The 14,050-nt window shown below is 55.5% G+C and overlaps 1 protein-coding gene across 1 annotated transcript in view; it reads left to right on the top strand.

Moving 5' to 3' along the window:
• The window catches only part of HCN4 (hyperpolarization activated cyclic nucleotide gated potassium channel 4), a 46,830-nt gene extending 33,210 nt beyond the window's left edge, over nucleotides 1–13,620 (top strand). Inside the window, exons 3-8 of the mRNA XM_003784486.2 lie at nucleotides 3,817–3,978; nucleotides 6,187–6,405; nucleotides 9,864–10,010; nucleotides 10,114–10,354; nucleotides 11,009–11,173; nucleotides 11,287–13,620. Coding sequence (XP_003784534.1) covers nucleotides 3,817–3,978; nucleotides 6,187–6,405; nucleotides 9,864–10,010; nucleotides 10,114–10,354; nucleotides 11,009–11,173; nucleotides 11,287–12,746 — 2,394 coding nt within the window. The 3' untranslated portion in view covers nucleotides 12,747–13,620. The remainder of the gene's footprint in view (nucleotides 1–3,816; nucleotides 3,979–6,186; nucleotides 6,406–9,863; nucleotides 10,011–10,113; nucleotides 10,355–11,008; nucleotides 11,174–11,286) is intronic.
• The last annotated feature ends 430 nt before the right edge of the window (nucleotides 13,621–14,050 follow it).

The raw sequence follows: 14,050 nt of genomic DNA, 5'->3' as shown, positions 1-14,050 counted from the left end.
AGGCATGCTTGTGGCTACAGGCTCTGCCCACAGGGACATCTGGGCTGGGGCCTCTATGGCCTGGTCCAGCCTCTCTGTTCAACTCCCCATTGTGCCCTGCTTATCCTCTGTTGCTGGGTTTCTATACTGTGTTCCCATTCCTTTCCTGGGTGTGACTGACTTCCCCAATCAGCAGTGAGCAAGCAGGGGCAAGACTCTTCTCCCTGACCCCTATGGGGAAGCGACTCCCTTGGGCACTGACACAGGCTGACCTCCTGGGGACATGGAGTAGACATCTGATTTCCTCTGAGGTTACTGCCCTGAGACATAGGGAGAAAGAGCCCAGCTGGGCCCATACTCCAGAGGGCTGCCCTTCTCACAGCAGTCTGGGGGCCTCTTTGTAGCTATTCCTGGACCACACTTGGGTACCTGGGACCCAGCATTCCTGGCCCAGCCAGCTGCACATCTACCTTCAAGGCCAATGTAAGCCCCTCCCAGCCTGCATCCTGTGGTGGTCACCCTGCTCTTGTGTATAACCCTTGACTTGCTCACGAGTGGCTGTTCATAGGGATGGCCTATGTGGAGCTTGACTGTGGACTGGTCCCTTGGTGTGGGAGAGAGTCAGGAGGAGAGGAGAGGCAGGCTCCGCTGCAGTTTTCAGAGAGATCCAATTTTGAACCTGGCCCTCCAGGGCATCATGATGGTTTATTCTGCCATGGTGGGATAGAACACATTTTCTTTAGCAGTTTTGTCAGCTTGATTTAAAACTTGAAATATCCATACCTGTGGTTTGTGGAACTCTATTTGCCCCCTTGTGAACATCGGGGCAGGCCTGCCTGCACTAACCCACAGTCTTCAGCCAAGCGCATCAGGGAGACACCATCCTGCCCCTCCCACCCCAGCATTGGCCAGGCTGCCAGTGCCAGGGGCCTCCTCAGCCCTGTTCCTATCCGTGGCAAAGGGCTGGGTTCTAAAGGCTGGTGTCTTAGCATAGGTAGCTGCTAGAACATAAACACCACAGACTGGTGGCTGAAACAACAATTTATTTCTCATAATTCTGGAGGCTGAAAGTCTGGAAAGAGGGTGCCAGCATGGCCAGTTCTGTCAAGGGCTCTTTTCCTGACTTAGAGCGGCCACCTCCACCCTGTGTGCTCACACGGCAGAGAGGGATCATCTCTCTCTGGCTTCTTCTTCTAAGGGCCCTAATCCCATTCATGAGGGTTCTAATCTCATGACCTAATCACCCTCTGAAGGCCCCATCTCCAAACAGCAGCACCATATCGGGGATTGGGAGTTCAACATGTGAGTGTGGGAAGGGCACTAACGTGCTGTCCCACGGCAGCTGGGAAACAAGGAGCTTTCTAGTAATGATCCCACCTGTGTGCATTTCTCAGGGCCCAGAACGCCAGCTTAATTTCTCAAGCAGCCCTGGGAAGTGGGGGGCAGATGTCTAGCTCACTTAAGTTGGGGCGGGCTGAGGTGCAGCAGGTGGTGGGGATGGATGGACCATGGTCACGGCTGGTGACCCATGTGATGGCCCTCCCTAGGCCCCCAGAGTCGGGGACCTGGGGAGCTGGTGGCATCCTAGTCAGCCAAGACTGAGAAAGGTGAGTGACTTGCCCGAAGGTCATAGAGATGTGTTTACCTAAGCATTAAAGAGGCAAAAGTAGGATCTTCCCCCAGAACCAGTGCCAGGGACTCTGTTGTTCAGGGAGCTTCTGAGCGAGCTGGGAGAGGCTGGGGAGAGGTTCCTGGGCTCAGGATCCAGGTTCCCAGCAGCAGAGGGATGAGCCAGAAGCACCAGCTTCATGTCTGGGTCTGTTCTGCATCTTAGACATGGGTCCTAGCCTGGTCAGACTGAGCTGCCTGGTCCCAGTGCCTGCCATTCCCTCCAGGCCATGGCAGATGCTGAGATGTGTGGTGTAGCCTGGAACTGGTGTTTGTGCCCCGTGGTGCTGGGCTGCCTGGCACGCGGCATCATGCCATGTGCCTGGCCCGCGGAGGCAAGACACTGGCTAGTCCTGCCTGGCCCTGTACAGCTCTCTGTAAGACCTGGACACATCACTCAGCCACTTTGAGTTTGTATTATTGTATTCACAAAGTAGAACTGCTGAGAACCACCCTTCCCCTCTAGGCCAACCTGATAATCCAATGTGACGGCTACAGGCCTCAGAACCAGCAGACCCGGGTTTATAATCTGCTCTTCCACGGCCACCGTGATCTGGGGCAAGTTCCTTATGTCTCTGAGCTTGGTGTAAGATGGATTAACAATGTCTTTAGCAAGGAGTTTTTGTGAGTTTAAATGAGATGATGACTGTGGACTCTCATACCCTGCTCAGATGTGGCACTCTTGTCCCTGCTCACTGGGGCCGTGGAGAAATAACGACACAAGCTGCAGCCACTGGACTCTGTGAACCTTTCAGTGTCCATTTCACCCTGAAAAGACTCACAGCCCTCCAGCTGGGGCATCCAAGTTATGGGCTTTATGGAGCCACAAGGGGCCCTAACTCTGGGGTTTATAAATGTATGCAAAATGTATTCATCTTTGACTTTTTCAAAGCCTAGACTCGAGGCTAAGCCCATGTTTCAGAAGGGGACACTAAAGCTGTTAGTATCAGAATATTCTGCCACCAGCTAGAGGACTGTAGGTAAACAGGATGCTGACATATCCAGGCTCTGTCTCTAGGCCTCAGTTTCCCCATCTGAAATGGGTTTAAGGCTCTATGGCATCTGACAAGTCCATAATTTTGACCCTAAGCCCTTCTTTAGGGGCTGACTTGGTCTGGGAATAGAGTAGAGGAATCAAGACTGGGGGTAGGTCCAGACTTGCCTCCACCTCTCTATCCCCCACTTCCCTTTCACCATGGGGACGCCTGCATGAAGCATTAAGAGGAGGGGATGCTGATTGTGTCCACCCTGACCCTGCCTGGCCTCCTTGCAGAGCCTCAGAGGTGAAGATGGCCGGTGGCAGTGGGTTGGGGTTGAGGTGCTGTACAGGAGAATATTACTACTAATATGTATTAACTAATCATGAGGATTAATTATTAATAACCACTTATCAATTAATAATGGTTTCCAATTTACTGAACATGTCTATACTCATTACTAAGCACTTTATATGTATAATTTAATCCTTTTGATAACCCACTCAGATAAGAATTTTTATCACCATTTTCCAGATGAGAAAACATGATCAGAGAGGTTCAAGGTCCCACAGCTAGGAACTGGGTAGGAACCAGGCCTGGGATCAAGGTCTGTGTGATCTTGGAGCCTGTGGGCCATCAGAGAGGTTCAAGGTCCCATAGCTAGGAACTGGGTAGGAACTAGCCTGGGATCAAGGTCTGTCTGAACTTGGCACCCATGGGCTAGTGTCACTCCCTCTACAGTTCCACAGGTGCCCTGGGTGGGTCCTGAGACTCTAGTGACAGATTTAGGGACACATCATGCCCCTGGCATGACTGCAGACCACAGTTTTCTGAGGAGCCTCAGGCTGGATCACTTTTCTCTCTGATTACCTCATGCTCTAGACAAACTGATGAGGTGGCTTCTCTGCCCACTTGTGGGCTACATGGGGTTCTAGGTATCCTCCTTCCACATGTCCCGGATGGCCGGACCTTCAAGGGAGGCCCCCACCTGCACAGATCCCAGGAGGCATACCTCTGGACCCCGCAACCTGCAGCCTGTCTCTTCTGGAGCCTAGGTCAATGGCCTGCCTACTCCCCTCCATAGCCTGGCCTTGGACTGAGCAGTGTTCACAGCAGCTGCAGGGTTGCGTAGGGGCCATCACCCCTCCTGGTCACTCACCTGTCTGGGCCAATTCTCCACCTCTACCCGCAGATCTTCCACATGACCTACGACCTGGCCAGCGCCGTGGTCCGCATCGTGAACCTCATCGGCATGATGCTGTTGCTGTGCCACTGGGACGGCTGCCTGCAGTTCCTGGTGCCCATGCTGCAGGACTTCCCCGATGACTGCTGGGTGTCCATCAACAACATGGTGGTGAGTGGCCCGGCCCTCCCCGTGGGTGGGGGTTGGCCATCCTGATGCAACAGAGTAGGGGGCAAGGAGGCACGAGAGGCAGAGCAGACCAATACCGTGGAGCCCCTGAGTTCAGTCTGCAGGGCCCTGAAGTGCCAGCCTGGTGCTGAAGGGCACATGGGCCTACCTAGTCCAGGAGTCCAAGCCTAGGGATCTGGGCTGCGAGCTGTGACCTCTACCTTCTCACAGCCTTGACTACAATTGGGAGCCTCAGTATCTTCCGTGATTCCTCCTAGGGTGGCTAAGACCTGGGCATCCTCAGCTGTTGTCGAGTAGGCTGCCCTGTCCCCCTGCCTCTACCCCCTAGAAGAGTGTTATTCAACCTTTTTTTTTTTTTTACCTAACTGCACACTTGAACCTCTAGTTAAACTTCCATGGCACACTTAAATTATGTTGATGAAAAAAAAATAAAAAGTGAACAAAAGAATATGCTTACTGTGCTTTGAACTTCTTTAGAAAATAATTAATGATCTTTAAAAATTTACACGGCACACCTAGGATCCTCTCATGGCACACTGGTTGAAAATCACTGCCCTAGAAGCTGAGCCTGAGAAATCAGAAGCCTGTAGGAGCACAATTTGTAGCACACACAGACTCCCAAGTCATACATGGCCACTTTCTGCTCCCGTGGCAAGCTGGGCTGTCCCCTTGACAGAAGTTTCCTGGTCACAGGTGGAGTACTAGGCAAGTAGGAGAGAGCCTGACCCCTCCTCACCCCTCCAACCCTCTGAGTGGCTGAGAGAAGTTGGACTTGGGGTCCAGGAAGCCATAGGGCAGAATCTCCCCAAGCCCTGTGCACATGGTGGTTCCAGGCAAGGCAAAGGAGCACCCCACCCTACCCCCACCTGTCAACCTTTGTCTGGCTCCACGGTTCTCCCTCCCTGTCAGTTTGGTTTGGTCTAACAGCAAATCTGGGTTCCAGAGGAGGAAAAATCAGCTTTGAAAGAGGCCAGAGAGACCCTGAGGCATCTTTCAGCATCAAACAGGCCTTTACAAAACAGCCTTTTGATGAGCTAAGTGTAAATGAATGGGCCATATGGACTGAATTTCCAGCACCCGAGGCTCACAGTAAAGGCCTGAGCCCCAGCTAGAGCAGCTGAGTGCTGACCCTGTTCCCCAAGGCTGGGAGCCCACACCCAACTGACCCCTACCCTAGTCTGGACTGAGTCACCAGACCAAGGCTCTGGCCCAGGACTTCTGGGTTACCTTAAACATGGCATGTGGCCCCCAGGCACCTGTGCCTTCCTCCTGGAGCTGGCACTGCCTGGTGCCTGATGAAGCACTTGGGATCTGGGCAGGGACTCTGGGGCCATGCACTGGACAGGCCTCAGCATTGTGGCTGGTGCATTTGCCCTATGAGCAGGGACACTGGGGCTGTGTCCTCAGTGCATGAGGGTGACAACCCCATGTATGTACTAAATTCAAAAGATGGCCCATCTAACCCGAGTGCCCACATGGTGCCTCAAGGCACTGACTGCCTTTGAGGATAAAAATACCTGGAGCCTCACTCCCTGCCTCTCCTCCCATGCAGCCATTCAACGCTCCAGAGAGTCCACCTTTGAGGGTGGCAGGGGGAGACCTAGTGGCTGTAGAACTGGGTGGCTCCTGCGGGAGGCAAGTTACTGGCAGCTTTAACTTTTGCTCACCCAAAATGAGGACAATGTTTTCGGCTCAGTCTGCCAGAGCTTGTTCCCTGAGGGGAAGCATATCTGGTTTTATAATTGAGGTCAGTGGGGAAATGGGCTTCACTTGGCAGTTGTTTAGGGGTGGGGGGTGGAGCTGTTTTAGCAAGTGAAGGACAGCAGGGTGGCTCAGCCTGAGGCTTCAGCTACTCGGCTAGGAGACTCCCAGCTGTCCCTTGGGGGCTGAGAGGTCAGGCAGGACAAGGCTGGCTCCCCGCCCTTTACTGGGGCTTCCAGGCTGACCCCTGCCGGCACTGCAAGTGGAAGGACTAAGTGACTCACTGTCACCACAGGATGCTATGTGGGCCTCCCTGGCCTTCACTCTAGGCTTTGAGCCAACAGCAAAGTCAGGGAGCTCTGGGCTAAGCCACTGGCAGTGTTCGGGCAAAGAGGAGAAGTGGCAGGTACTTTCCTAGGTGCTAGTGAGAAGGGCTCTCCCTGTTGTTGGCCCAGCCCATTCATCCCCTACCCGTCCGTCTGTCCACAGAACAACTCCTGGGGGAAGCAGTACTCCTACGCCCTCTTCAAGGCCATGAGCCATATGCTGTGCATCGGGTACGGACGGCAGGCACCCGTGGGCATGTCCGATGTCTGGCTGACCATGCTCAGCATGATCGTGGGTGCCACCTGCTATGCCATGTTCATCGGCCACGCCACTGCCCTCATCCAGTCCCTGGACTCCTCTCGGCGCCAGTACCAGGAAAAAGTAGGTCGGAGAGCCATGGTCCACCCAGGGCTCTCTCACGAGGGGATGCAGGCTGCCAGCCAGTGGGCCCCCACCAGGCCCAAGTGTCAGCCCTGTGATTGGGACTGCTAGTGTCAGGGCAGAGGAGGAGGCAGGAGACGCCTCTTAGATGAGAACTGGCTTTGAGCCTATAACTGTCTTTGTATCTGTGCCCTCTCTTCCTCCCTCCTGTTGTCACTGGGGCCTGTCTCTCCTGACTGAGGTTGTTCAGGAGTGACAATGCCTGAACTGTGCCCTCCGTGTTGCTAAATCCAGTAGGTCCTTTTGTGTCCTCATCTTGCCTGGCCCTTGAACATTTGACAGTTACCTCTTGGTAAACTCTTCTCACTCATGCACTCCCGGCTCTCCTCCGAACCCTCTGGCCAGGCCTCTGCCCTTCTTCACTGGCTTCTCGTCCCAGCCATCGTGCTGGAGTCCCTGGTGGTGCCTAGGTCCCTGCCCCTCATTCTACCTGTTCTCCCAGGGCTGTTGTTTTACCTCCAGCCCCCATGCTCTGTCCCTATCCACACACAGTGGGCCCAAGTGGTATCAGCAGCCCCCGTCTCCCAGCTCCATACTGTTTATCTGATGTCCCCCTGGACACCTCAACATCCTCACATCTAAAATTAGAACAGTTTGCCCTGGTCTTTCCACCCCAAACCTCCACTCTTCCCCATCCCATTAGGGTTACTAGTGACCCAGATGCCCAGGCCAGATACCAAGAGCCATCCAACCTCCCTCTGTCTTACCTCAAAACAGCAACTGCTGTCCCCTCACCCCCGCTGGCTCTGTCCACCCTACTCACCGGCTTCCCACCACAGCAACTGAGGGCTGTGGCCCAGCAGCTTCTCACTGCCAAGCCCTGCAGGCATGGGCATGTTCCTTCACAGCTTCTGGCTCCCCTTCCTCGTCTGCAGGATGGGGGGGCAGCCACATCACGTGGTAGGGTTTGTGAGCAGTGAGTGATGCCTGGGAAATGCCCGCGCCATGTGGCACGGTGGGCTCTTCGGTAGTTATTCACTCCACAGTGCTGCACTGTTACCTTCCTCCCTGTCCCTGACGTGGCAGTCAGAGATTTACAAACACAGGTGGACCCCATAGCTGAGGACCTCCCTACATCGAACACCTCCTTACGTTGACCTAACATTCCTAGACCAGACATGCACCACGTGTGTATCAGTATGGTGGGTCTAGTTCCTTACCGTGACCACCTCTATACGGTGACCAGTTTGTTACAGTCCCTTGGATGGTCACTGACAGAGGCTCTACTGCATATAAATCCACTTGTACTGCCCCTCTGCTTAAAACTCTTCAGAGATGTCGCGTGGCTCCTGACATGTATGTTAACTCTTGGGTGTGTCTTCCTAGCCTGGCATTTTAGGGGTATAATTTGTGCCCCACGCTCTCCTGTGCAGTTTGTGCCTGGGGCCCCACGCCTGTCATCCCACTTGGCCCTTGTGCCATGCAGGGTCTAGACGCCACCCTCACCTGAAGACTCCCTCTTCTTTATGCTGAGGCTGCCTCCAGGTCTCAGCCTACACTTTACCGACTTAGTGAAGCCCTCCATGACCCAGCCAGACCCTGCCATCCCATGACCCCATGTTACCCTCTCCTCCTCCTTCACCGCTTGCTGCAGACTTGAGTTATTTAATTAGTCCCATGTAGCAGTTTGTTTAATGTCCGTCTTCCCGATCCAGACCTCGGCTTCATGAAGGCAAACCCAGGTGTGTCATTCCCCACTGGATTCCAGTGTCTGGAACATAGTAGGGTCAGTGTTTCTGGAGTCCCTGCCTGCCTGCCCTAGGTGCTGTCCCCTGGCAGGGTGATTGACAGATGGCATTCAGGTCCCATGATGTGGAGAGGAGAGCTTTGGGAGAGCCTGCAGAGCCAGGGACGGCAGCAGATCTCCCTCTGGGGAGGCAGAGGAAGAAGAATTCTAGGCCAGTCTTCATGAGTAGCGCAAGTAAAGGTGTGTAGAGGCAGGAAAGCCATAGGCCTGGTTAGAACAAAGGGTTCTGGTTAGGGCTGGGAGGGCTGGGAGGAGAGGCAGAGAAGAGTCAGGTTAAGGTCAGGGCTTAACCCAGGCCCAGGTGAATGATCAGTCTGGGCCATCCAGGGCCCAGCCTGTGACCAGGGCTGGGGATCAGTCTGAGGCCGGGTTGAGTTTCATCATCTGGAACCAGGGTCAGGAATTAGTTTACCAAAACTTACCCAGGTTTATTTTCGGGCCAGAGTGAAGATGCTTGTGGCTTTCCATTTGAGACTTTACATTTTATTCTTTGGCTCATAGCTCTCTAAGCCTTCTCGATTCATCCATAAACCACCCTTAGATGCCTTACTTCCCATCTGTCCCCACAAACCTCTCTCACCTGGACCACTTCAACAGGCTTTTAATTCCTCCCTGAGTCCAGCCCCTGCCTGCCCACCCTGCCTGCACTGTAACACAGCTTGGCTATTCTCAGCCCAGAAGTCCCTGCCCCTTGGGGCTTTGCTTAACCTTCGAGCAGACAGAGGCCAGGTTGGCTGGAAGAACTCTAGAAACCTTCATTCCCTGGCCCTCAGTTGCTCACTGGCATCTCTCTGCAGCAATACTTTGTCCCCACCTCTTGGGACACTGATGTTTAAAAGCAGACTTGCCTGTTCCTCATTGTTCCTGGGGCTGTACGGACCCCCCTACTTCCCTGGGAAAAGTCTGCTATTGCCTCATCATGCCTCCTGTCCTTTGCCCTGCTCTTGAGAATCCTACTGCCCACCCACACTCCAGGAAGGCTGGAGCAATGTCGACCTTTCACTGCCAGGGCAGGCGGGATGGTTTCTTATTTGGTTGAGCCCCAGGGACTTAGGTTCACAGATCTATTGTACCCAAACCTCTATTTGAAGATCCCTTCAAATAAGTCTATGCTGCTTTTGCCTTGGGCTGGAGATGCTCTCAACAAAAGACTTGAGGGCTCAGGGCTCAGCTGAGCCATGTTTGGATGTGCGTGGTGGAATAGGCCAGGCATCCTGGCTTCCACCTCCAATGCTTTTGAGTCACTGCAGCCTGGTCCTACTAACTGTGCCGATCTGTCACTCCTGGTAGGAAATAGCTCTGTTCCTCCTAGAGTCAGTGAGGCCCCTGTCCCCAGTGTGACATAGAGAAGGATGGATATCCAGAGGAGACTTGATGGACTTCCTGGCCTCCCTGTGGTCCCCCTCCCATCTCCATAGAATTGAACACTGTGAGGACCAGATGCCCATGGGCCCCTCTTCCATTCCAAGAGGCTGAGAGCCAGGGCCATCTTGGGAGACACGATGAGATCACACCCATATGATGATCTCAAATCTTAAGGGGCCAAGGCTGACCAAGAAAGTCCCCAAGGTCAGTGCCCAGCTCTGGTCACCAGGTCAGGGGTGGTGACCAGCAGCTGGAGCTGACAGCTCCTCCCTCTCCCTGGCCTCAGTACAAGCAGGTGGAGCAGTACATGTCCTTCCACAAGCTCCCGCCCGACACTCGCCAGCGCATCCACGACTACTACGAGCACCGCTACCAGGGCAAGATGTTCGACGAGGAGAGCATCCTGGGCGAGCTGAGTGAGCCCCTGCGGGAGGTGAGCTTTGTGGGCAGGCGGGCTGGCGGGCGGGGAGCCAGGCCTTCCCACAGCTCCCCTCCCCTCCTCCCTCCTGTATCCCAATCCACCCCTCTGCAAGCAGGAGATCATCAACTTTAACTGCCGGAAGCTGGTAGCCTCCATGCCACTGTTTGCCAACGCGGACCCCAACTTCGTGACATCCATGCTGACCAAGCTGCGCTTTGAGGTCTTCCAGCCTGGGGACTACATCATCCGCGAAGGCACCATCGGCAAGAAGATGTACTTCATCCAGCACGGCGTGGTCAGCGTGCTCACCAAGGGCAACAAGGAGACCAAGCTGGCCGACGGCTCCTATTTTGGAGGTGAGGTGCTAAGGGGATCCTGAGGGATGGGGGGCTGCTACCAGGGAATGGACTGGAGAGACACCAAAGAGGACAGAGGCATCGAGGGCCCTTCACGGCCACAGCCTGGAGGTGGGTGTCATGAGCCCAGTATGGGGGTGCCTCCGTCGGTTTGGGCTGCTGGAACAAAGTGCCCCGGACTGGAGGCTTATAAACCACAGCAGTTTACTGCTTGTACCTGGAGGCTGGAAGTCTGAGATGAAGGTGCCAGCAAGGGCGGTTCTGGGGAGGGGCCCTCTTCTAGGTTGTAGACCAGTCACTTTGTGTGTCCTCACAAATGCAGGGGGAGGGAGCTAGCTCTCTGGTCTTTTCTTGTAGGGTACTAATTCCAGTCATCCTCCTCATGACCCAGGAACTGCCCAAAGTCCCACTCCTACCATCACACAGGGATGAGGGATTCAGCATGGACTTGGGGTCCCAGAGATGGGAAAGACAGTCGGTGCCCATGTAGTTGGGGAGAGGTGGCACCCAGCATGGTCACATCCTGCAGGTGGGGCCTTGTGAGCCTGCCTAAGGCTTCTGTGCTAGGCAGTGGGGACTTTGGTCAGGGTAGGGCAGCAATGGTGGCCTGGACCAGCTGTGCACACCCTACCCTGAGTCCTGATGTCTTGGCAGAGATCTGTCTGCTGACCCGGGGCCGGCGCACAGCTAGTGTGCGGGCTGACACCTATTGCCGCCTCTACTCACTGAGTGTGGACAACTTCAACGAGGTGTTGGAGGAGTACCCCATGATGCGGCGGGCCTTTGAGACCGTGGCGCTCGACCGCCTGGACCGAATCGGTGAGGGGGACCGCGGGGGCAGGAGTGTGGGGTTCCTGGTCACCTGGGCAGAGCCTGCTCCCCATTTCCTTCCTGGGTCTCTCCTGAGTGCCTGCTTTTCTTCTCTGGCCCAGGCAAGAAAAACTCCATCCTCCTCCACAAAGTCCAGCATGACCTCAACTCCGGCGTCTTCAACTACCAGGAGAATGAGATCATCCAGCAGATCGTGCAGCATGATCGTGAGATGGCCCACTGTGCGCACCGTGTCCAGGCTGCCGCCTCTGCCACCCCGACCCCCACGCCGGTCATCTGGACCCCACTGATCCAGGCGCCACTGCAGGCTGCTGCTGCCACCACATCTGTGGCCATAGCCCTCACCCATCACCCTCGCCTGCCTGCTACCATCTTCCGCCCTCCCCCTGGACCTGGGCTGGGCAACCTGGGGGCCGGGCAGACACCCAGGCACCTGAAGAGGCTGCAGTCCCTGATCCCTTCTGCACTGGGCTCCACTTCACCTGCCAGCAGCCCATCCCAGGTGGACACACCGTCTTCCTCTTCTTTCCACATCCAACAGCTGGCTGGATTCTCTGCACCCGCTGGACTCAGCCCTCTCCTGCCCTCATCCAGCTCCTCTCCGCCGCCAGGGGCCTGTGGCTCCCCAGCAGCTCCCACACCATCTGCTGCCACAGCTGCCACAACCACAGCTGGGTTTGGCCACTTCCACAAGGCACTGGGTGGCTCCCTGTCCTCCTCCGATTCTCCCCTGCTTACCCCACTGCAGCCAGGTGCCCGTTCCCCACAGGCTGCCCAGCCACCACCCCCGCTGCCAGGGGCACGGGGAGGCCTGGGGCTCCTGGAGCACTTCCTGCCACCACCACCCTCGTCCAGGTCCCCATCTTCTAGCCCTGGGCAGCTGGGCCAGCCTCCTGGGGAGCAGTCCCCAGGTCTGGCCGCTGGCCCACCAACTACGCCAGAGACACCCCCACGGCAACCTGAACGGCAGTCCTTTGTGGCAGGGGCCTCTGGGGGGGCTTCCCCTGGAGCCTTTACCCCCCGAGGAGGTCTTAGCCCCCCTGGCCATAGCCCAGGCCCCCCAAGAACTTTCCCGAGTACCCCACCCCGGGCCTCTGGCTCCCACGGCTCCTTGCTCCTGCCACCTGCGTCCAGTCCCCCACCACCCCAGGTTCCGCAACGCCGGGGCACACCCCCCCTCACCCCGGGCCGCCTCACCCAGGACCTCAAGCTCATCTCAGCCTCTCAGCCAGCCCTGCCCCAGGATGGGGCGCAGACTCTCCACAGAGCCTCCCCGCACTCCTCTGGGGAGTCCATGGCTGCCTTCCCACTCTTCCCCAGGGCTGGGGGCAGCAGTGGGGGCAGTGGCGGGCTTGGTCCCTCCGGGAGGCCCTATGGTGCCATCCCTGGCCAGCACGTCACTCTGCCTCGGAAGACATCCTCAGGTTCTTTGCCACCCCCTCTTTCTTTGTTTGGGGCAAGAGCCACCTCTTCTGGGGGGCCCCCTCTGACTGCTGCACCCCAGAGGGAACCTGGGACCAGGCCTGAGCCAGTGCGCTCCAAACTGCCATCCAATCTATGAGCTGGGCCCCTCCCTCCCTCTTCTCTTTTTTTTTTCTCCCTTCCTTCAGGTTTAACTGTGATTAGGAGATATACCAATAACAATAATAATTATCGTTAAAAACCCACACACACCAGAAAAACAAAAGACAGCAGAAAATAACCAGGTATTCTTAGAGCTATAGATTTTTGGTCACTTGCTTTTATAGACTATTTTAATATTCAGCACTAGAGGGAGGGAGGGAGCGGGAGGGGAGCAGGCAGGGCCCAAATGCAAAAGCCAGAGGAGGGCAGGTGGGATCTCTGGCTGGGTGGGGGGCGGGGGGGGGGTAACAGGTGTTTGGGGTTCCTAGAGCAGAGATGTCAAATGTATTTGTTTAGAGCAACACCTGCCATCAGCCCTTTAGCTGTGAACTTGGAGCCCCACTCTGCTGGGGGTCATCTTGTTCCCCCAGGAAGGGGCTGCCCTGGGGCCTCAGATGCCTGAGTCCTTGAGAGAACTGGGCGGGGGGCGAGGGCCTTCTGTTTTTTCTACTGTAAACGTAGCAAGATATGTATATGAATATGTATATGTATATGTATGTAAGATGTGTATATGTATAGCTATGTAGCGCTCTGTAGAGCCATGTAGATAGCCACTCACATGTGTGCACATGTGTGTGCAATCTAATTTAACCCCATGTTGCCAGGACACCCAGGTCACCTTACATCCAGCAACCCGCAGGCTGGGCACTGCGTGGTCTGGGGAAGTACTCTCTGCAGTCCTTGGGGGAGGAGGCCCCCAGGACCTTGGCGCAGGCTCCTCTCTTGCCATCTCTTATCTCAAATCCAGTCCCCAGCCTGACTTCTTACCACATGGAAGCAGAAGACTCTGGTTTGTTGGGGCCTCAGCATACCCTGTCACCTCTGTGGCCCTAGGTTTTCCCATCTGTATGGGGGGAGGTGAGGGGAACTTCTATTCATTGAGTCTGCTCTGTGCCACGCACTGGTTTTGCACTTTACACACATCAGTTCCTTCAACTTCACAGATCATGAGGTAGGTACTTTTATTCTCCCCATTTCACAGATGAGGAAACTGAGTTTTGGGTAATTTTTCCAGAATCACGTAACTAAGAGTGGTAGAGTGGGGACTGATCTGAGATTTGAATCCATGTTGTGTGAGGCCCAAGCCTGCATTCCTTCTGTCAGAAAGCTGTGTTGAAAGGGGCTTAGATGGTCCCCACGTAGGGTGCAGAGGAGAAAGACCAGCTTTGGGGTTCAAATCCCAGCCATGCCACTTCTAAGCTGTGTGATCCTGGGCAAGTTATCTGACCTTTCTAAGCTTGT

This window comes from Otolemur garnettii, unplaced genomic scaffold (assembly GCF_000181295.1).
Source record: "Otolemur garnettii isolate 467f Iridium unplaced genomic scaffold, OtoGar3 scaffold00011, whole genome shotgun sequence".
In the NCBI taxonomy this organism is placed as follows: Eukaryota; Metazoa; Chordata; class Mammalia; order Primates; family Galagidae; genus Otolemur; species Otolemur garnettii.
This window is presented reverse-complemented; position numbering and strand designations above follow the sequence as displayed.